General features: G+C 43.6%; 1 protein-coding gene across 1 annotated transcript in view; it reads left to right on the top strand.

Annotated features, from left to right (window-relative positions):
• Positions 1-24422, top strand: part of OBSCN (obscurin, cytoskeletal calmodulin and titin-interacting RhoGEF) — a 1012031-nt gene that overhangs the window by 908988 nt on the left and 78621 nt on the right. The window contains exons 94-96 of the mRNA XM_086941076.1: positions 2637-2739; positions 15579-15708; positions 17821-17926. Of these exons, the coding sequence (XP_086797202.1) occupies positions 2637-2739; positions 15579-15708; positions 17821-17926 (339 nt within the window). The remainder of the gene's footprint in view (positions 1-2636; positions 2740-15578; positions 15709-17820; positions 17927-24422) is intronic.

The raw sequence follows: 24422 nt of genomic DNA, 5'->3' as shown, positions 1-24422 counted from the left end.
CGGTTTCGCTTTTCGTCACGAGTGGAGCTGCGCCTTTCCGCCTATACCTCTTCTACCCAGAGTGCGGATGAAGATCAGGTGCGATCAGGCCCAAATCATTCTTGTGGCGCCGGACTGGACTCGAAGAGTTTGGTATCCCGAGCAACTCAGTATGAGCAAGGATTCCCCGATCCGACTGCCTCTTCGGGAGGACCTTCTGTCTCAGCAGCAGAGAACAATCCTCCACCCGAACCTGTTCAGCCTCCACCTACATGCGTGGAGATTGATCGGCGACAGTTGATTCCTTTTGAATTGCCTCCTGAAGTCTGTGATATAATTCTGGCAGCCAGGCGTCCCTCCACTAAATCGGTACATGCCTGCAGATGGAACAAATTTGTGCACGGTGCACAGCAAAGGCTGTGGATATCCTTTCTGCCCCTCTTTCGGAAGTCCTTTTGTCCCTTCTTTCTCCTGCCCAGCAGTGCTCTGCTCTTGGCACTATTAACGGCTATCTTTCTGCAGTTTCGGCCTTACTCATGCTCCCTGATCAGCCTTCTCTTTTCAAGTCTCCTGTTGTGAATAGATTTCTCAAAGGCATTACTCACCTTTTCCCTCCTATTCCATTTGTGATGCGGCAGTGGGACTTGAATCTGGTTCTTACCTATTTGATGTGCACTCCCTTTGAGCCGCTTCACAACTGTCCTGTTCGTTTATTGAGTTTGAAGACTGCTTTCCTGGTTGCCATCACCTCCAGTAGGCGCGTGAGTGAGCTCCAGGTTCTTTCCTGTAAGCCTCCTTTTCTGTCAGTCCATCCGGACAAGGTTGTGCTTCGTACTCGTCCTTCCTTCTTGCCAAAGGTTGTCACTGCCTTCCACATCGGGCAAACTATCACCTTGCCCACTTTCTTTCCGCCTCCTCCCAGAGAGGAAGAGAGGCTCCACCGTCTAGACCCAAAATGTGCTCTCTCATTTTACCTGAATCGCACACAACAGTTCCGGGTGGATGACCAGCTCTTTGTTGGTTACGTGGACGCCAAGAAAGGCCAAGCTGTACACAAGAGGACTATTTCCCACTGGGTTGTCTTGTGTATCAAGGCCTGTTATTCTCTGGCTAAAAAGGAACCTTCTATTGGATTTCCCGCCCATTCTACCAGGGTGACAGCAGCTACTACTTCATTGGGACGTGGTGTCCCCCTGCAAGACATATGTCAGTCAGCCACGTGGGCCTCGCTGCACACTTTTAATAAGCATTATTGCCTTGACAGTCAAGTTCGGAGAGACGGCTTCTTTGAGCTTTCTGTTCTCCGTGACTTTCTGGTGTGATCTTTGTTCACAGACCCACCACTTGGGTTGATATTGCTGGGGTATCTATTCTAAGGTAAGGAATCTATCACTAACGTGTTTCTTTCAGATTAACAAGTATCTTTCCTTCTGTAAAAATATATCTGTAAGAAACATTAGTTAGTGATAGATTCCCTACCACCCCACCCATCCTACCCGTTCTGCTAACTGATTTCTAGGGTTAAGGTCATCCCTTTTAGGGCACCAATGGTCAGTATCTTGCATTGCTCTGCGTTCCTGGCACGGTAAGTTGTGTACAGAACTGATGTCAGCGTGCATGACGCGTCTTAGTAGCTCCAGCAACGTCATCTCGGCCACTACGACAACAAGGACATACGCGGAGCCGCACAACGCCGCCTACCGACGGCCACGGGTACTGCTGACGAAAACTTTCATGATCCAGTCTGACTCCTGGGGGTAATTCTAAGGTAAGGAATCTATCACAGATATATCATTACCAAAGGTAAGTAACTTGTTCGTTTGTGGGGTTCGCTGATGTGAAAGAATAGGAGGTCCAGAAGAAGTCCTTATCCTTATGAATTGTACTTTGCATCAAACTGTGCAAGGCCTTAGCCACAAAGGATCCTCCTGAGGACTTTTCCATCAAGGCAAAAGCAACAACCACAGTCCTTGATCAAGGTGCTCTTGTGCTGGACATATGCCAGGCAGCCCACCTGGGCTTGTGCCCATATCCTTACTACTGTATTGATTTGTGAGTTGGCAGGAAGGGCCACTCTTCAGACACACCTGTTTGGAGGAGCCCTGCATTGTGACTTCTTCACAAGGTTAAAATCCGCATTTAGAAGCATCCCGCAGAAAAATAAAATACTCACCTTCAGTAGTACCCTTTCTGGTGGAAAGTATATCTGCACATTACTCACTGCCTTCCTACCTCCTCATTCTGTGGAGTGGAATTTCAGGAGTTGGTAAAGGTCCAAGTTATTTTTTCACACTGTCAGTACAATTAATCTTGTCGGCTAGCTCTCTGTATGAGGGCTTGGGGAAAATAGGAGAAAAACTGATGTCAGAATCGAGTTATGTGACTCAGTGATGTCAAATTCGGAGCCGAAATGGAGTTGGACAAAGGCTGATGGAACTATCGACTGGCCTGCTTGAGCTACTCCAATAGGTACCGTATCTAGTTTGGCACCTGAGAAGATTCAAATGATGAGGTTAAATAGAGAATGCAACAGAAAATGTGCTGACAGAGGAGAGTAACTCTTACCTCGTTTTACCCTTTCAATTTATTTGTGTGAGGTCAACTTCAACAAAATTTTGGTGTAACACTAATGATTGCCATTCTTTTCACTCCTGCAGTGCCCCCACGTTTTGTAACCAAAGTTCGAAATGTGCACTTCCTAGAGGGTGAAGACACTCAGTTTACCTGCAACATTGAAGGAGCCCCATATCCACAGATTAGGTCAGTCATTTCACAATTGTAATATATTAGATTTAGTGATTTTGTAGCATTTTCCTATGTATTTCCCTGTCAATGCTTTATTCTTGTGAGGCAGCATCTGTTGTTTTTCTTTTCTGACTTTGTTGATTTCAATGTCCTTGATACATGCAGTGTTTTGACCGTATGATAAAGTGAGGTTATCTGCAAGTTAAAATGGTATGTTGATTGTTAGTGCGTCAGATATATTACAGCAGGTCATGAAGATGATGCCGATCTATGGGGAAAACCATAGCAAATCCATCAGGGTTGGAGTGGTGTGCTTGTACTTTTAATGGGAAAAAAGAATAGTTTGGAGGATAGCATGTAGGTGGGAAAACACAAAGATTTAGATAAGGTATTTTGGCTAGAAGTGATAGCTGTTGCCAGGCTATCTGAGTATTTGCCATGAATTTGGGTAGACATCCAAGTGAAACATTGTGGTACTTTCAAAATAAGTTTAGAAAGACATACTTCAAGATATGCAAATGTTACTTGCACTTACTTAATACACCCTCCTTTTGAATGATGCAACATTGCTTCAAAACTAAGTTTGTGTTAATTAGATATTCATACTTGCTATTAGAAATCGTTTTTCTGGTTGGCAGAGGTATGCACCCTGTCCAAGAGGAACCGCAGTCCTAGTCAGGGTAGGTCACAACACAACCTCAATTATCCTGTGCTCACCCTCTAGTAGCTTGGTACAGAGCATTCAAGCTTAACTTAAGAGGCAATGTGTAAAGTATTTGTGCAACACTTTATACAACAACACAGTGAAAACACCAAAAAAAGATCCCACTCCAGGTTAGAAAAATAGATTAAGTTTTTATAAATATAACAAGGCCAAAATGACCAAAACCAAATGTGTAGCAGTCGAGTTGTGAATTTTTAAAGATGCAATGCAAAAATAGAGCTTAGTAGCAAACAGTCCTCAAAGTGTTAATTGGCTGCGCTGGACGGTGACAAATTCAAGAGGTTGGGCCGCCTGCGATGGATCGCAGGCTGGCTACAGGAGCCATGCAGGACTTAATGAGAAAAAGTATCTTATTTCTTGTTGCAGCATGAGATGCATTGATGATCCCCATGCAGTTGGGGTGTTACGCCGGAGTTCTCTACTCAACTGCAGCGATGCGTTGATTCTTTTGAGAGAAGCGCCGGTTCCGAGTGGGGCGGTTCTAAGGTCAATGCGATGGGTTAATTCACACTGGAGAGGTGATGCGTCAATCTTCTCCACTCAGTGGGCCATGCATTGGTTCTGAGGCTGTGGTTCCGGATGCAATGCTGAGTTCTGAGTGCGATGTGCTGGACCAGTTCCCACAACAGTGATGATGCATTGATTCTCCTCTCGCAGCAGAGGATGCATTGATTCCACTGCCGCAAACCCATAGGTACACTTCCAAGGGTCCATGACTGGGTCGGCACCCCTTGGCGAGACAAACTCACAAGCAGATAAGCCCCAGGGTTGGAACAGGAGGGTGCAAAGCCTTGTGTGTCCCTGAGACTTCGGCAACAGGAGGCAAGCCAGTAAGCTTTTGGAGTCACTCTGGATTCAAGTGATGCAAGTCCAGTCCTTCTCACCCAGACAGAGGAACAGCAAGCAGCAGATCAGCTCAGTAAGGCAAGAGCACATCAAGGAAGAGTCCAATAAAACAGCAGTCTAGCCAAGTGGCGGTCCTCTCAGCAGCAACAGTTCTTCTTCCTAGCATAGTAGTCACAAGTCCGGAAGTGTACTGATTTGGTAGTGCCAGAGGTCCAGTACTTATACCCAGTCGTGACTTTGAAGTGGGGGATACTTCAAAGAAAGCTTTGAAGTGCACAGAGGGTCCTCCTTCCTGCCCTGGCTCCAGATACACTATATAGGGGTAATCAATCCTTTTTATGTGGACAGGACACAGCCCTTTCAGGTGTAAGTATCAGCTCCTCCCTTTAATCCTGCTCAGGGTGGCCCATCGGCATGCAGATGACCACTCAAGCCCACATATCCTTCCTTTGTTTATGATGTATGATGAGGGAATGCCTTAAGCCAGCTGTCACCCAACCAAGATGTGTATTCCAGAGACGGGCAGAAGGCACCAAATGGCTAAAGTAAGTAAATGCCAACTTTCTAAAAGTAGCATTTGCTAAACTGGAGTTTAAAATCCAACTTTACCATAAGTTGTGATTTTAAATTGTTAGTTCAGTGACACTAACATTTAAAAAACTATTTTTTCCCAATTGGGAATTGCACTTAAAGAATACAATAACGTAATCCCAAAGTTATCCTATGGAAAAGATAGGCCATACAGCATTAAAAAACGAAATTAGGAGTTTGTCACTACCAGGACATGTAAGACTTAGAAGTACATGTCCTGCCTTTTTAAATACACGGCACCCTGTGGTTAGACATTGCCTGTTTTAGAGTTTACTTATATGTATGAAAATGGAAGGATTAGGCCTGCCAAGAGGGTTACCTTGCCAGGCCTAAGTGGCAATATAAACTCCACTTATAGTCTATGCAATGGCAGGCCTGAGCTATGGTTAGAGGGCTACTTAAGTGGGTGGCACAGTGAGTGCTTCAAGCCCACTAGGAGCATTTTATTTACAGGCCATGTGCACATGTAGAGCACTTTTCTAGGGACTTATAAGTGAATTTAATCTGCAGCTTGGGGTTAAGCCAATGTTACCATGCTTAGGGGAGAGAGCACACGCACTTTAGCATTAGTCATCAGTGGTAAAGTACCTAGAGTCCTAAAACCAGAAAAAATGATTTCAGAAAAATGGAGGGAGGCAGGCAAAAATTTGGGGAAGACCACTCTAAGACTATCAGGTCTAACACATGCATACAGCCAATTTGAGGCAGTTGACGTCCAGCCTTCAAAAAGGACGAGATAGTAATTGAGCTGTCAATGTTCTTGCTTGCTTTCAGATAGAATTGAGTATTGTCAGCATATTGGTGAAAGTTTTTTGTATGGAGGGTCTGAACCAAATAACCAACTTCCACAGAAACTCCATGGAAAGCAGGCACGGACACAAAGTAGTTCTGGATTTGGCATTTCTTTATTAGTGCCCTCAATCCCAAGCACAAGGAGAGACACGTTTCGGCCTTTAAAAGGCCTTTGTCGATGTATTTCCCATATGTTATATAGCCCTTCCCACTGAACTAATTAATGAAAATAGAAGACATACTAAAGCGCATGTATTCCTAATACAGCCTAAATACAAAATGTAACATAAGCATGCTATCTGCAGCTGGCCCCTAGTTAAATACAGGTGAGGCGCAACATCAAAATTATAATATACAATACATTTCTTTAAGTTGCTAAAAGTTACCAATAATGCAGCCAGAATGAACGATCAAACATGTAAATATTAGCACAGTGGGATAGAAGCAAGCATTTACAATGTATGTCCAAACTCGAGATCCTGTGTTGCCAGTATGACATCAAATCTACCAAAACCAATTTAATAATCAGTGCGGCCGAACTTTGCTTATTATGTCCCAATGACTGCCAAAAACCCAGGAAGCTCTCCTGAGCTAATATTAAGTCTGCCACAGCATGACCTCTGACCCCGACTAAAAAGTCAAAACGATTTGTGCCATAATGTCAAAGTCTTGGTTACATTAATATAGGGCCCAGGGACCAGGTGAATGCTATTTCATCACGGGGCTACGTATTGACACAATGAGTGAACGTGTACCTCAGAGCTAATAAAGCATGTGCTTCTAAACCCCTCAAAACTCTGAATTTCATAATGCAGCTGGATAGTCAGCTACTTCATAGGCAATGCACAAATCCTGGTGTTCCTGCAGGGTCAGTGTCAAAAGGCATCTAATACCAGGGCAAAAGAACAAATGTTTTGCAACGAACGAAAACGGCAAACATGAAATGTTCCAAATGGCACAACCTCGGGGTTGAGGTGGACTCATCCACAAAATCAATAACGCCAAGACCACCTCACCCCATCAGAGTTGGCGTCTTTGGTGCCCAGTCACCTGCAGGCGCCAGTATTCCGGGTATTATATATATATCAATGCTCCTCCTCCTCCTTCCAAAGGACTAAGCACTTGTGGGGGGGAATTCAAGTGTTGTTTATTCTTAACAACGCGTGCAGGCACTTAACAGATACGTTTCTGCTAACGACATTGTCAATGTCATCAGGCGTGCTGGAAACAACAAATTTCAATCTCCCAGTGCAATAAACATAGAAGATGGTCAAAGCAATGTGACACACAAAGATCCCGCCCTCTTGGTGGGTCGTTATTCTCACCTAGTTCTCACGTGAATCAAACTATGATACAATGCAGTAACATGATATAACCTGCAATGGACGTAAAAATACTCATGACGCCGAGCAGGCGGATTCATTCGGACTGCCATCGTAGCAAATACTTAAGGCATCATCCTCGATAAACGATCGCCCCATTTTGGGCCACATCAAGCCTTCTGGATTAATTTCCCCTTGAGACAGCATCGCGCTCCATCCTTACTGCGCCTCACCCTTGACTACATTCAGTGACAAGTCAACTCTACCAGTGAACCCGGCGGGGTTCACTGTGAGTAGTTTTACTTCACTTCCATGCACAGGGTTTACACCGGACACCGCACGTGACCTTTATTTTTATAACCAGATATCCCTTTACTATTGGTCCAGATGAGACCCTCCATTCACCACAGGGTTGAAACGCCGTCGACGATAAAAAGGAAAACGAACCTTGCAAACAGCACTTACGATTGTGTAAAGTGTCTGTATATCTATCCTGTACATATTCAGAATGGTCGCTTTCCTTAATAGAAATGCACAGAAACCTTGTAAATACAGTCACCAACAGCCACCCAAATGTTCGTTTGGTTCTCTTGTGAGCGTCCTTTTCTCTCTTTGACATCCCAGTTAACCCTTGTTTTTATTGCTATTATGCTCTAATGTTATTATACAAATGTATTATTCCACTGGAACTGCTTTATCAAAGGTAAGCCACTAGCACTCCTCAGCACTATTTGCTTCCACACACAGTTGCCTGAATTTATATTTTTAGCCCACTAGTGGACACAATTTTTGAAAGGCATGCTGGAACAGTGGGCGGCGCCTTGTTATCACTGTTGCAGTTGCTTTTATTTCAAAGTTCCCAGCTCACACTTTTGCTCTGTATCCAGCCCCTTCTCAAGGCTGTTAGGATCCATACCGGAGAAAGTCTTCGGTGGCAGCCTCTTGCCCTTTACCTCTTCCGCGAGCCACAGAGTTGGATCCAAGATGGGCAAGTAAGGTGCCCTTGCTGGTGGTGCGTCGCTCCGTGGCAGAACCAAGCCGCTGAACATCAAACCATTCTCCCCATTGAGAAGAGAGAGGGAGTCATACTCCAAAAGTTGGCTGTCAGTAACTTGTTTTATTGATTTTGGCAACAGCGTGGCAGTCCTGACGCGTTTCGGTCCAGAGTGACATTTATCAAAGTTAAGCCACAAGCACTCCTCAGCACTATTAGCGTCCACACACAATTGCCCGAATTTATATTTTTTGCCTTCTAGTGGACACAATCATTTTTGAAAGGCATGCTGGAACATGTGGTTCGTTAAACAGTGTTCATCTACATATATATATGTATGTGTGCGTGTGAGTGTATATATATATATATTTATGATGGGATGGATCATTCAAGTACTTTTCAAGTCATGGGTAGCTACTGGGATCCGAAGGTATCCGTCTTCATGAGATGATTTTGGTTACAGCAATAGGAGGAGAGCCAACATATTACTAAGTTTCAGATTCCATCCATGGTTAAAGTATGTGGATTAAACCTTAATGGATGGCTCTCACGTGCCAGGTTGCCAATAGGTGTGATTGGTAAAGTTACCCCTTCAAAACCTTAAATGGAGTAGAAACTTATTATTCATGATTGAACCAATGGAAGACTAGAGTTTAAGTTTTAAACTTGATGCCAATATGCTTATGATCTAATGAAGATCTGGTTTCTACTTCCGTGTTCTCAAACTGACTAAATTGCGAGTTTCTGGATAATTAATTTTATCTCTATGTGCCTCATTTACCTTACCGATCCAAATGTGAAAAGCCTTGGAAATTGACTAAACGCAATTTTAACACCTATATAATCATTAGAAATTTTGAATTATAAATGCATATATCATTTTTACATGTAAATCGAAATGCTTGTTAAAAAAAATTGTTGGGCTTCATCTTTGGTTAGCGTTGTGCCTTCAGTGTGATAACTAAAAAATTGCAAACATCGAGGACCTCATTGCCTCCCACTCCACCCATCATCAGATACCATCAAGCATCATCTCACTATCCTTCCACAAAGGCAGGATTGCTGTCCTCACCGAATTAAAAACCTCTCCCCTCCTTAATTTGCCAACAAACGACATCCGCCTCCTTTTTATTCTGACCCACTAACTACTGAGCTGCTCATCATCTAGTCACTGGCCCAAAACCCAATTATGCATCCTGTTTACACTTCTGTTTATTCACACTCCTAGTTTTCTATCCTTCCCCCACACTGTAATAACCTCCACTGTGACATTCATTCATTCATTTGGATTCTTTATTCAATGATTAAAAATCACCATAAAAGCACAAATATACATTATTTTTAAGAAAACAATTAAATTAACATATGAATCCCAATATTAATACAATCAAATTCACTGAGTTTAAAATTAGCATTTGTAGACATTAGGACCTATCACTAAAAACTTACAGTCCTCCCCCCCCCTCCTAGTTGCCCTTAATCGAACCGCCACTTTTAAAAAATTGATAATACAACACAGTGTGAGAGGGTCAGTTGCTTGTTGTAGATAGACCAAGGCTTCTTGAGCACATTTCAAGTTAGCTTGTTTTAAAATATCAACCAAGAATCTACGCCTAGGCATTGAATAAATTGAACATAACAATACAAAATGAAGGGAATCCTGCGGAGACCTATTGTCGCAGCTGCAGGTTCCCTTTTGCTCAATTGTAGTTGCAAACCCTAATGGTGATGCCAATAAATACGGTAATAAATTGAGCCTAAAACGGCACATTAAAAACCTGTCCTGAGCATTATGCATTAGGTATAGATATGGCTCCCTTCCCTCTGTGATCTTAAAAAGGTTATAAGCACACACAGTGGTTTTAGCCCTTTCTAACTCTATTCTCTGTGTGACTTTGTGTGCCAAAAATGCCCTTTTTACAATCGTTTTATGCTGGGGGATAATCGTTACCGGTTCAACAAAGAGATTCCCGAAGCCCAGAGTTTCGAGTTCGATCTTAACGTAACTGAGCCACGGAATTCGCATCCATTTGTCTCTACCCAGGCAGTCCTTCAGGATTTCCCTACTTAATGTCGCCTCTGGGTTAACCCAGATTTTTAGCCACCCTAGAATTGGGCTGACCTTCACCAGATCTTAAAGGTAGGGTATCCCTAACTCCCTATGTGCAATTACTGCCGCCAGGCTTTGTGGAGCTTTCAGAATGGATCGTAAATGTTTATTCTCCTCCCGTTGCAGTTGGCATATATTCACAAAGCCCCATACCTCTGCCCCATAAATGACTTTAGAACAACACATAGAGTTATACAGGTTCAACACCTGTTCAGGGCACCATCTCCCCAGCCTACGTCCATAACCTGCAATTGCACCGTTGGCAACGTTCATCTTACGGCAACGATCCTCCACCAAGCAATTAAATGCTAGTGACCCATCAAATAGTAAGCCTAGATACGAAAATAATGTAACTTTCTCAATTTTATGGCTCACTATCGTGAAGGTACATTTAGTGCAGGGTTTGTTGCCGGCTGCCAACACATAGGATTTACCCAAATTAACAGACAGGTCTAATGAGCACATAAAGGATACAAAGCCATCAATTAAGATCTGTAGACTCTTTGGTGTGCGTGCGAGGAGGACCGCGTCATCTGCGTAAAGTAACACAGGGACATGACGCAACCTTACTCGTGGACAATCAGAACCCAACTGTAGGAGGTGCTGCTCCAAATTATTAATATAAAGTGAAAATAAAAAATGCGCCAGGATGCATCCTTGGCGTACCCCACTTCTACAGGGGAATGAGTCGGTGCATCCACTCTCCATGTTGTATCTAACTTGTGCTGAGGTACTACTGTGCAGCTCTCTTAAGATGTTAATAAGACCGACCTCAATCCCCATTCTGGTCATCATGTCCCAAAGCTTATCCCTATTTACATGATCAAAGGCAGCTGCCAGATCCATGAACCCCATATAGATAGATTCATTACTAGCTTTGGTGTATTTAGCTGCTAACATATAGAGATTCAAGCATTGGTCGCTCGTAGACCGGCCCATCCTAAAACCATACTGAGTGTCTGAGATAATATTATTTGCCTCCGTCCACTCAATCAGCCGGTTTAATATCCCCCTACCCAAGATTTTGGCAGATACATCGATCAATGAGATAAGTCGGTAGCACTGGGGGTCATCCCTGTTACCCTTTATAAAAATAGGGACAATAATTGCCGTGGACCAGGACTGTGGTAATCCCCAGAGAATTGCTGTGTTTATAACCCTGATCATTATGGGGGCCCACAATTCCACACAGCTTAGGAACATATCTGGCGGGATACCGTCTGGGCCACGAACTTTATTTTTTGTCAGACCCTCAATCCCGACTTTGATTTCCTTAATTGAGAAAACTACAGGCTGGCCCTGGTCAACATTCCCTACATGCTCATCAAATGTTCCCGCTTCGTGATTATATAATCCCCTATAGTGAGTGACCCACATTTCAGGCATAATATTTGTTCCTATTTCAGGGGCTTTGTCATCCTGGAATGTAGGTCTGTTAATAATTCTCCAGAATTCTGACATATCCCTCTTTTCTCCCGCCTCTCTTAAATCTGCACATCCTTCTGATTGAAGAGCTAATTTCCTCCTACTCAGCTCGCTCTTGTATTTTTTCCTGCATAAAGTAACTTGTAGGGCGTCCCTTGGCCTCTTTTTTATACTATTTTTAAGGTCCCTCAGGGGCTTGGAACAGTCTTGATCAAACCATCGTTGGTGGTGGCAAGTTCTTTTTTCTGGGACACTGGTTTTTAACAAACCATCTACCAACCCAGAAATCTGTTCAAATGCTTGAAGTAGCTGCGGCCCTTCTACTGTCAAATCTAAGCACGCCTCGATAGCTGTTTTCCCACTCTCCATCAAGGATCTGTAGAATCTATCTCCATCTATTTTAGACCACCTAAGGCGTCTGCCCTGATCAGTGACCCTCTCAATTATCACGCCAGGCTTCCTCCCCCTGTGGCATGCCCGATAAAATACATCTAATACTAGGGGGTTATGATCACTAAACGGGTTCCAATCAATCCCAACTCTAGTGATTCTGTTTTTAAAAGCCCTAGAAGCTAAAATATAAACAATAAATGATGAGCATCCTCTCCCCTTAAATGTTGGTGAGAGGGTACCAGCCTGCAGTATATCCACCATATCAATAGTGTGAACCAGGTCCTGGTTGTGCAAAAGTTTAGTTAGAGCGTTACCCTCCACTGAAGGCTCAAAATGAGCCCCATTATTCACTGGACAACGCGACCAGGCCTCATCTATTGGGAAGAGAGCCGGACAGAGGTGACAGTTAAAGTCCCCCATGACCAGAAAGTTTTGAACGTGGGTCCCCATCCCCCCAGCAGTGTCCTTGCACATTCTACGCTCTAGCTCACTTATCAGTTCGCTACAACCTCCTGCTACATTATTATAAACGTTGAACATGGTCAATTTTAACCCTTTACCATTGAACTGTACCTCTTGAATGTCATGAGAGCTGCAGTTTAAGGTCGACCATGTTCCCTGGAGGTTCAAGTCTACATATAAGAACAACCCTTCCCTAGCCCTGCCTCATCTGGATTTCTTTGTGGGGAAAAAAAACATTTATACCCTTGGATGTGTAAGGAGCTATTGTCAACCAACCATGTTTCTTGAAAGCAGATTATATGAACCCTGCTTATATATTGGCGCCATTCTAAATTTTTTTATTTAGATGCCAAACCGGCTATGTTCCAGGACACTATTCTCACCACATCACCATCTGCCTCCCCTATTTTACCTCCCATTCCGATGCATTGTGCGGATTCAGTTTGCCCATTATCCGCAGCCACAGGGTCAGTCACTTTGTCCTAAGAGCATATATGCTTTGGGTGGGAGACATATACATTACCATAAAAAATTGGTTCTATGTTCAATGGGGACACCTTTTGTGGAGCAGCAGCATCTTCATTTGCTGTTCCCCCAGAAGGGAGTCAGTCAACTCCCTCCATGCCCGCTAAAGCCGCATAGCGGTTGTAAACGGGGATGGAACGATCATCCTGGTGGTGAAAAAATGGCCTGGGGCGACCTTCCTGATTTTGAAATGGTAGCCCAAAACCAACGTTCTGGTATCGAGGTGGGGCCCAGCATGGTTGCTCGGGTAGTGGAGCGGGAGTCTAAAATTGGGTACCGGAGCCACTAAACCTCTGGGGTAAAAGTAAGTCAGGTCGCGTACAGAGATTGAGTTACTACCATTCTGAGGGAACCAATTTACAATGTGTCTGACTGCTCTCTCATCTCTAAAGTTTATAATAATAATGTCACCCATTATATCCTTTATTCTTTGTCCCAGCCAGGTGAGATGCCTTACATGAAGCACTTCTCCATTTATATTTGGTGGTAATGGACAGTTCTGTCTAAGCCAAAATATAGCTTTGTTTTTCAGTTGGCGCTGGTCTTCTCTACTACCCTCCTCTAAAACTGGCACTCCTGTAAAAACCACCACAAACGGAACTGCTTCCGGGGGCAGTTCTACTCTGTGCCTCTTAGGTGGAAGTACCCTAGCATTGTTTTCATGGCCATTAGATTTAGGGGTAATTCCTAGGGGATTCAGTTTACCACCTTCCTGTGCCTCCTTTTCTTTATTTTTGGTATTTGCCCCTACTGTTTTGGGGGGCAATGATTTTAAAGGTTTTGGTTTAGCCAAATTTATAGTTTTTATACCTTTTTGGGCGATGGTAGGTGGGGGTAGTACAGGGGTTGGGGGCACTGGTGTTGACTTTGATGAGTCTTTCAGTGCCCCTTTGATTTCCCTGATAGCCTGTTCTAAATTCCCCAATTGATGGGCTATTCTTTTTAGCCTCTCTACTAAGGGCAATACGAGTGATCTCGTGAATTTTTCCATGCTACCCATTAGATCAGTACTAGATAAATCTTTTGTTGGGAGGTCTAACGGGATAGCTACTGGGGATATTATAGGCACATTAGGTGAGGAACTTTTGGAGTGCCCAGCGTTAGTATGAGTAATCTTGTTTTTCTGAAGAACACTACCCCTCTTCCTCCTTTTTTTGGGGGGGGGTGGACCTTGGGCTCGAGGGCTTTTAGGGGTTTCCTTTGATTTATGGACTGGATCTACTTGTGGTGATGAGGTATTCGGTAGGACTACTACCTCCGGTGTCAAATTGCAATGAGAAGCCACATCATTTGTGATCGAATCATTAGTTGCCACTAGTGGAGGGGTGCAATCCTGCAAAAGTAGCGGGATACTATCATTGAAAGATGCCTTAGAGCCCTCATTTTCACAAAGAGTAATGGCAAGTGGTGAACGAGCTAGCTGTTGCGGGCCCAAAGAAGATCGCTTATTCTTGATAAATTCAATTGAGCGTCGTCTCTCAGCTCGTCGCTCTGCAAGGGCAATTTCCCTATCCTTTCCTGTGGTGGCCCTAATAACGTAGTTATCAAGTGTACCTTGATTAGCTCCTCATGCTAGTAAAGACCTGTCCTTAGGGTGTGATGACATCTTGATGGTTACTAGACTCTTTTGGCGGCCTAGTTGAACCACACTAACAGAGTTATCTAGACTAGGTCAATAGGTGTGCACTTTTAGCGACCAAGATGGGCGCTTTGAATAGACCAGCTTACTACAGTATTGGGCGTGGAATATTTGTCCTGGATTGTTCGTCGATAAGGGGGTGCCCAGCCCAGACTCCTGCGGTCTCTGATGACCTCAGAGGGCCCGCCCTTTGCCCGGGCTTTGCCCGGCGCTCCCGCGCAGCGGGATTCGGTGTTGATTAAATAACCCTCGTGGTGGCCGGTGGGCGGGGCCGAGCAAGCAACGCAGACCAGGTGTTGTAGCCTCGCAGAGACTCCTGGACAACTGAGTCCCTGCGGCATTCGCTAGCCCGCTTGCTCTCACTCCGTGGTCCCAGGCACTAACACAGCCCAATCAGCAGCGGGATACACCTCCCTGCATCCAGGCAGTTGAAGCGGCACCCGCGCAGTGGGTGCTGCGAGTTGTGGACACAGACAAACAGGTAGCGTCCTCCACGCCAGTAGCTCCAAACAGCGTCCTCTACAATCAGGCCAGGTGAGCAGTGTGACCACTGTGACATAAAAAACTGATCCACCTGACACTGTACATCAGTACTCTGGAAGAGTGCCTGCACACACACAGACCAGTCTATAGATACTGATAATACGTTTATCTTTGGTGTATCAAACACAGCAAGCAACTTGTCTCCTTGGTCTCTTTTTGTATCTTTGTAAATGTATCAGATACTGTGACTGTTCCCTTCCCTTGGTTTAATTAAAGCTCAAAAGCCTTGCTTAGTAACTGATAAAATATTTTTAAAAATCCTCAGATTAATCTAGGTCCCTGCAGCTTTCAGTGTACTCTAGAATGTTGCATGTGCTGTATGGTTTCGTGTTGTGATTGTGAAGTCCTGGACACGCTCCAACTGCATAGGAGAAGTCACATTGATTGACTTGGGTTGGTTGGCTGTCAGACTGGGGAAGGGTAGTCAAAAAAAGCTCAATGCCTCCATTATAGCAACTTTTATGAGATGTACTGCTTTCTCCCAACAGGTGGTATCGAGGTGGATCTCTCCTGACCGATACGAATAAATATCAGACATTCGCTGAGCCGCGGAGTGGGGTGCTGGTGCTGTTGATCAGGAACGCACGCAAGGATGACCAAGGACACTACGAGTGCGAAGTAAGTGGAAAGAAAATTAATATTGCCTGAGCTCACTGTTGCATGCTAAACTCTCATTGTGATAAGAAAATTCTGATCTTTTAGTTGGGCTGGCCATTCACCCCATATCAGCAGATTACCTGGTTAAAGGTGCCCCAGAACACATTGTGGCTCCTGACATCACAGTTCAGGTTTGCTGTGAGTTGATGCCTTCTGCTTAAGGGAGTATAGGCAACTATTTCGTTTTAACTGTATGGCTCCAGTTTAAAGGAACATCTTGATTCCATTCCAGGCCTTGGGGTCAACATCCTAGGGCATTCCTCAGCTTGCAAAATTGGATCACGTCATTTAAACTAATTGGACTAAAGTAGCGGGTAGAGTGTTTTATATAAGGAAAACTAAGGAGGGTACACACATCATTCTGATAACAGAATGATGTAAGCACCCAATGATGAATTGTTTTAGATTGGATTTGTTTTAGACAATGCTCATATTCTGCAGAGCAGGCCGTCCTTGTCTGTTCTCGCAATCATAGCTCGCTGCCAGACAAGGATCGTATTGCAACCCTGCAGCTTGGGGAGGCCCCACCCTTCAACCCCCACCCTTTTCTCCCTAAATCCTGGGAATATCTGCGAGATATGGGAAACTAAGGGGCCATCACGTCCTGTAGAGTGCCCTCACATTTAGCATTGCTCTAGTGCACCGGACACACTGAGGAGGTGTGTCCCTGGGTTTCCAAAAGGCATTGAAACGAGGGGTTGGTTGGTAGGCCACATAGGAGCATTATAAGTAAGGCTCCCTGTTTTCCTTTTTTACTGATTTTTACAGATAAATACTGGCAGAAACAAATTTATTTCCTTGCCTGTTTTTTTTTTAAATGTCGACAAAAACGGAAAATGGGTGCTTTTTGAGTGATTCTAAATACACTTTGCCATTGCTGCCAGGTCAATAACTGTGTGGATTGATAGGTCAGTGGTTTAAAAAAGAAAGGAATTTTATCGAAGAGACTTAAACAGCAGTAGATATGTGCAAGGCCGGCAGGCCCGGACTGGCCGTTGCGGGCACCAGGCAATCCCCCGGTGCGCCGCAAGGGTGGGGACCGGTTTTGGGCCCTGGGGGCCGTTTTTGATACAGGGCCGTTTTTGCAGCATAGCTGCAAAATCGGCCCTGTAACAAAATCGGCCGAAAACCTGCCTGCCAAAGAGCTCGGTCACACCCCCAGGGGGCCGGCAAAGCACTTTGCCAGGGCCGGTTTTGGTTCTCAGTCTGGCTCTGAAGGCCGGTATTGAAATGTGCATATTTTCATGTAAGTGCATTGATTTATCTTCTGCGGGTGTTCATATCACTGAAACCTGACAGGCATTCAAGCATGACTGCATATTTGTTGGTTAAATAAATGTGGAGCCATACCAGTTTCAGTTTTATTCTTTTCACAATACCCATAATAAATATGGATAAATACAGATAAAGTTGACAACAAATAAATCTGGATAAATACAGACAAAAATGTCCAAAAAATAAATACCATAAAACTGCAAGTAAAGCCTTGCACCATTAAATATTCCTGTTTGAGTCATTGAAAAAGAGAAAAAAAAATCCCATCCATGGGGTTCTGGGGGTCGGGCCCAAACCAGGTATGTCTCCGCTCTGAGGTGGACCCGTTCCCCATGCTTGTTTAACCCTTCTCTTAGTGTTTTGGCCTTAGAAGTATGAATATTACACCGAGCGCAGCCCGTACACTGCAAAACATTTCTTCCAATTTAAAAAAAAAACGTGTGAATGTGACAGCTGCTCCCTGTGCGATCACTCGGTCTGGGCTGCATTTCCTTTGATGCAGAACGAATTGATTTCAAGGAGGCATGGCGTTGTTTGCGAGAAAGACGTGAACTCGTCTTTCTGTTCGAATTACTATTAACAGACGGCGACAGAGGAATTTTACCTAATGCGCCTGACGTTCAAAGCGCTCAAGCCGCCTTCTAGATGCTATGACATGTTTCGAGCACATGATGGGGACAGGTGGGTTTTAGGGGCGCTTCTGGGGTGTACCTGTCATTGGCGGTGCAGTGGAGCAGGGAGAGGCGTGTTGCCGTGCAGTGACTTGGGTTTTAATGAGTGTGCCCTGATTCCCTCTAGCTGATAAACAGACTTGGCTCGGCGCGGAGCGGGGCAGACCTGCACCTCGGCACCCCGGCCCAGGTGGCCCAGGAGAGGAGAGGCGACCACGGCATATCCTTAGAAGGTAAGACCGTTCATTTCCCATCCAAGCTTAGCCAGAAATGACGATGCCAAATTACTACTGAGGTACAGTTTTGTGTTATATCAACTTAAGAAAGGCGGCATTCTCTGCTACGCAAGCGCACCGGGTGAGACCAGCAGGATGCAAACATGTTTTCGGATGATGTTCCTAATCGGAGCACCTGCGCAGATAAATTCACATGGGTGGGCGAAGGAAAGTTTTCTTTTCGACTCGGCAGTGTTTTTTTTAATGTTTTTTTTATTTTACCGTTGATCCTTTCTTTGCTGAATTGGTTTTGACAATGCAGAATATGACGTCAGTAAATCTCACATATGAAGCTCTGTATAGTCAGGGTCGATGGCATTATACAGTGGCGGAGGAGTACATTATGTGACACACGACTCCAGAAATTATGTGGCAAACGAAATGCAGGTTCAGCCTCAAGGAGAGGCAAATTATAAGTAAAAGAAAGAGAAATTGTGTGATTTATTATGTAATTGAACACTAATAAAAAACACTCGCATTTTAACTAGTTATTTTAACGTTTAAATTGCAAACTCTACCTCACTGCTACAGAAGATACCGAAGGTTTTTGAGCGAGAAAACAAACATATCAGGAACCATTCAAAACGTTATTTATTAACACTTACATAGGGCCTAATTTCGAGTTTCTCGGACGGGGATACTGCGTCATAAACGTTACCACTATCCAGCCTGCATTAATGTAAGTGGAAAGGATATAATGAACCCGTAATAAGGTAGACAGGCGGCTATCGGTCATGTTTGCAACAGAGAAAAGCAACCGCCAACTGTAAATCAGTACCTTAGTCTTTTATGAAATAACACAAACTCCATTTTATTGACACCATTCCTTCTACCTCGCTGAGTACAATATTTTCTGGAAAACATACACACCGTTGCTGGTAGCCAAAACATGTTCATATGTAAACATGTATTATAATTAAAGGCGTGCCTCTTTTATTCTGTGAATCCCATGTATGTTTTTAAATTGTTTGAATTCTCAGTTTTCCTCTGCAGCTACTCTGTTTTTTCCCGGATACAGCTCTTTCCATTTAAAAACATAACGAGAGAACATTAATTCACGATATATATTACGTATGTAACTATCTCATAAACAGCAATTTAAGAGTCAAGGTATCGGACTTGAAGTGTGATGTTAAATGTTTATTGTTGTTTTGAACTCTGTTTGTCCACTGTAAGTGTTTGCTTCTTTGAAAACCATGCCTCTTATTTAACACAAAGGAGCAGATTTAGATTTATCAACAAGTGCAGCGTCACAAAAAGTTACTTTTAAACCGACAGAAAATGTGCATAAATTAGTTTCTTTCCATTGCAACACTTTTTTTCCACTTCTGTTATTTTGCGTAAAGGGGGCGTCCCATGGGTGGTATGTGAGCACTCCCACGCTTCCACCCATGGTTTTTGACGCAAGCACAGATCTCCTAACAGTAGGAGACAGGGTTTTGCCCAAAAAATGTAACTCCTCGATGAGGCAGGTGCTAAGAAGGAGAAATATTTGTAGTTCTTTATGTGAGTTTCGATCTATACAATATGTGGGAAACCCTTTAAAGATTGTCTAAGCATAGTATTACGTACTGGAAGCCGTTTTCAGTACAACACCTGTGCAGCAATGGTCGTCCCATTGCACTATACATTAGTAAATGTCCTCAAAGTTGCCTGACAGCAGGGGGGCTTAGTGACTTAAGTGGTCGTTGCTAACAGCTGCTGTGATCTGCAGGTTATGAGGTGGGATCCAGGCAAAGCCATCACAATCTTCCATACTGCCAAAGTTCGTAAATTGTTTTTTTTATTAAGTTGGATCATAGATTTGTGTATTATATACAGTCCTTAGAATGCAACATACTCTATAACCGACTTTTATTGTCACCACTTGTTCTTAGCAAAAGGCATCCAGACACTACAGATACATGTTGGTCCTGTTCTTCACCACATGCGGACCTATTCCACATGCTTTTCAAATGCCCCCTAGTTCACACTTTTTGGGTGAAGGTATGATCTCAAATCAACACGATTTTTTCCTCTACTCACTCCTTTTCTATTTCTCACATCTTCCTGGGGAGCACTTCTCCTTTGTGGGATCATTGCACTTTCAGTGTAAGAATAGTTGACTTATTGTTAGCAGTGGCCTTCCAACAAATCACCAAATTTTGGAAAGACTTTACCAAACTATCATATCAGGCTTGATAGTATGCTGTATGCTATAACCATAGATTAGACACAACATTTGATTACCCAATGATTCTGGCCACAAAGAGAAGAGAGTTATGGGGTCCAGTCACATCATTTTTTGATATGAGTGCTAGGTGTTCTCTGTCTCAATCTCCTTTGCAACAAGAAGTTGCTAAACCTCCATAACTTCCTTTAGATCATTATATATGATTTTATTATTATACACTTTTTTCTTACATTGCAAAAATTCCTATGTATTTCATTGTTATATAATTTACTAATTGCCGGTTATGCTTACATTTATTTTATACTTCTGGATTTCTCTAGTTTTTTACTGTTATCACTTGTTTTGCTGTATGATTCTATTTACCATCTTTATTGACTTATTTTGTATACTTTCGTCTTATTTGCATTAATAAAAAAAATTCTGAACTAAAAAAAAAGAATGCAACATACAGCAAAGTAGTATGAAGCATGGCTTTTTCTTCTGCAACTCTGTGACTAGTTAGGAAATGGTAGGGTAACAGTTTGATTGGCATGTAGTCACTTGCACCGCAGGGCTTAAGCTGTCACACTTAGCATGCCGAAAAATGGGGAGGCCCAGTGGAGTCCCAGTACCCAAGTCCAGAGAGGGAATTTCTCCAGTCCTGGTGATCTCTCTCTGAAGGCTGGTTCAGGGTCCGTCCCTCACCAGCCATCTGAGACTGTTGCCGGACCTGAAGAAGGTTAGCATCTTTATTATACCAAGAGTGAATAATAAATCATTATTCACTCTTGGTACAATAATTACAAACGGGCCAGAAAACAAAGTGGACGTAGCCCAAGCGCCCATTAAGAGGAGCCACCACTATATTCACATTTAATATAGGAATATGTATCATAGACATTTGTTTGTTTTAAACCGTGTGCACATTTATTTACTCCTTATTGACCCATCTCCTCAGCTTGATGTGTCACCCTCCCGGTCATCCCTTTCCAATTCGTCCTCCCACCTGGACAGACAGGAGTCACAGGGACAAGTCCACTCCCTGCTATCTGCTTCCACTATTGAGACTATCCCTGAATGCACGTTCTGCATTATATGGTAAAACCTGGCATTTAATCCGCTTGGTCGTACTGCTCCTACTTAGCACTAAACCGCATAGTGCCAAACAAGCTAAGGCCTCTATCACATCTCTCCTCCCTTCAATATAGTATCAGTAATTTATATACTAACACAGTGACATTTTCTTCTTTAACGAATTGAATCTCAGCTTGGGTTTCTAACCAAGATTAGTCTACATTCAAATTTGAGCCTAGAATTAGCAAGCTTCAGTTTCCTGAAACATCTTAAGCTTAGAAACCTCCATAATGGAATCTGGAGGCACCAATTGCTTAAACTGTAGTAAAAATTCTCTGATTTGCCCACGTCCTGGCAGTGTCAAAACAGAGATCAGACAATATCTAAAAGCATAGTCAGTCCTAATAATAAAACATCTTTTCCCCAGGCTCTCTCCAAGTACTATCTTATTGTTCATAAAGTATTAAAAGAAAGCCTCAGTCATCAGGGGGATGGGGGAGTAGATGTTGGTAAAAATTCAGGAACACAATGAGCTTGTGCAGTGATCAACCAATCTGACATATTTGAGGTCTTTAACTTTCGGAGGACATGCTGCCTTAGCAATGTGGTAATCCAATTGCTGCAACGGTTTCCATTGGTGGGCCTTCAGTTCCTTATGATATTTCCTCTATTTGGAGAGAATTTCAGTGAGAATGATTTTTGAGCTCTTCACAATCTCCAATGCTCTGCATCAGTGCAACCGATGTGTGCGGTCTACGAAGGATGAGTTCTTCATGTCTACTAACTTACCCCTCCATAATTCTACAGTTTTCAATTAGGGAAGTTTCTCTTTGCTCAAATCTTATTTCTGTTTCATTCTCACAGCTGGATTCTTCTATTTCTACGCTCCCAAATAGTAGGTCGAGAGCTACAGTATGTAATTCCCCAACCATTCTTGTAGGTTGTAAGTTGCATAGTCAGTTGGGCAGGAACAAACAGTTGGAAATGTCTCCTTTACAGAAGCGGACTCTAGAATCCCGGCCTTCAACAGATCCAGCCTAAAGATTATTTTTTGCCTCTGGAATAATCAAATCTTTTTCATTCATGATTTGTTACCAGCGAGAAATTGAAGGTATGCTTCTTCGATGAGAGCTAAGGTTAAAGTGTGCAGAAGTGGCACTAAACATAGATTCCTGTAACCTTTGGCTGATCTATGTTGCCTTCTTACAGCCAGATTGCCCTTTCTGTGAATCATGATATTTCCCTGAGAGTGGTTGGCTAGGGGATTCCAGAACACGTTTACAGTGGTTTGCAGGAAGATAGTGGGTATCAAAGTAGTCAACCTGACAATGAGACTAATAGATCAGCAGTTTTTTCAGTTAGTTAATTCCTAGTGGTGAAGTTTCACTTTATGCCTGGCTATTAATTTCCAGAACTTCTGATATTGTTACATTCATACTGTCCTCCAGGAGTACTTGGTCTTTTCCCTTATCCAAATTTACACTAATTATCTTCTTAATTTATCCAGGTGGATGTGCAGAATGTTGTCCTCTGCGCCTTAATATGTAGTGGATGGTTTTATCAGCCTTGTATTCATACCTTCAGGAACGTTTACTTTGCTAGGTGATTCTACTCTATCTACCACTTCAATTTTTTCCTTTTATTGATATTGTTGTTGACGTTTCTGCCCTAAAACCTTGCGGACTATCATTGCTCCAGTAAGCAAGGGTTTCAGTTGGTTGAGCTTTCCAAAGTCAGACTGACAGGCCCGGACTGGCCGTTGCGGGCACCTTCTGTGCACCGCAAGGGTGGGGGCCGGTTTTGGGCCCTGGGGGCCGTTTTTGTTACACTGGCCGGTTTTGCAGCATAGCTGCAAAATCGGCCCGGTGACAAAATCGGCCGGAAACCAGCCCAGCCAAAGAGCTCGGTCGCACCCCCAGGGGGCCGGCCGAGCACTTTGCCAGGGCCGGTTTTGGTTCTCAGTCCGGCCCTGCAGACTGACCCTACTCAAGTTAGGTTCATTGTCTGTTTTCTAAAATTCGAAATTTGAAATTTCATCTTAAACTACAAAGGTTTGGCGAGGGGGTTTGAGCTTTTGTCTGGGCTTGTACTTTGGCCATCTTTTTATTGTGACCCTTTTCTCTTTTATCAGCCAAACCATAACATCCTATTTTCTTCCTAAGGCCTTTTGAAAGTGCTATGGGTGTATTGTTAAGTTCTCTTCTCTCATATCGGCCATCTTCGGACTATGTTCCAGTTGCTCCCCTCCTTGATCACACCATCAAGTCAATAGCAGAGTTACACAAATAGGCGAATGTGGCATGAATATATGAATCAATATAGTATAGCGCTAGCCCTAGTCGCAGTGAACACCAAAAAGTGTTGAGTGCACCCAGAATCAAAAAGTCCACTTGTTACATACCAATCTCTTCTCTGCTTTTTCTCCTCCAGTCTTTAGTTTAAGACTCACTCATTGACTGCTGCTTTACTATTTTGAAACGGTTGCCTTGCCATCCAACTCGTTCAATTTCTCCCCCCTCACCAGCCGTTGATGAGATGAAATGAGGAAAGGAAGTGTACTCTCATCTGCAGCAAGGGCAACAAAAAGAACTCCTGACCCAGCTTCAGACAGGTTTTTAGGCTGACACTGAAGATCAACGCTTAGTAAAGCACTCCATTTTGATAGAAAAACAAGCTGCAGAACTGCAGACAATCTCATAGCCGAAGAAAAGGTGAAACAGTGACTGCTTCCGCTATGTGTAATAAGCTTCCTTTTTACCTCAGTTTTCCTTCCAGCACTTCATCACAGTGCCCATCATGCCTTCCAGCTTTAGGCCAGGGCCCATCACATTCCCCTCTTTCAGTAGCAGCAACAACAGCAACATGGCAATGCAGCACCCTGCTTTCTGGGTTTGCAGGCAGCTCCTGGTGGCCGGAAGCAGAAGCACTACAGGTGAGGGATAGAGGATGGTACCTCACCTCCACACACCAGAGCAGCAGGAACAGGTTAAACAAGAGCTAGACAGCACAGTGTGCTCTTTTTCTCCTGATAGCTATCTTCTGGTAAACGTATTTTGAAGAACAAAGCTTCAGAATACATTCTGAACATAGGGGATCGCCTAGAGCTTGCTATGGTTAGATCTATGTCATATATAATAATGATTGAACAAGAGTGGTGGGCTGTCATCGGACTGCATCATTCTAGTTAGGCACTATATATTCAATACCCTCTTTTCTGAAGTTTGGATC

This window comes from Lissotriton vulgaris, chromosome 10, assembly GCF_964263255.1.
Source record: "Lissotriton vulgaris chromosome 10, aLisVul1.2, whole genome shotgun sequence".
Classification (NCBI taxonomy): domain Eukaryota; kingdom Metazoa; phylum Chordata; class Amphibia; order Caudata; family Salamandridae; genus Lissotriton; species Lissotriton vulgaris.
This window is presented reverse-complemented; position numbering and strand designations above follow the sequence as displayed.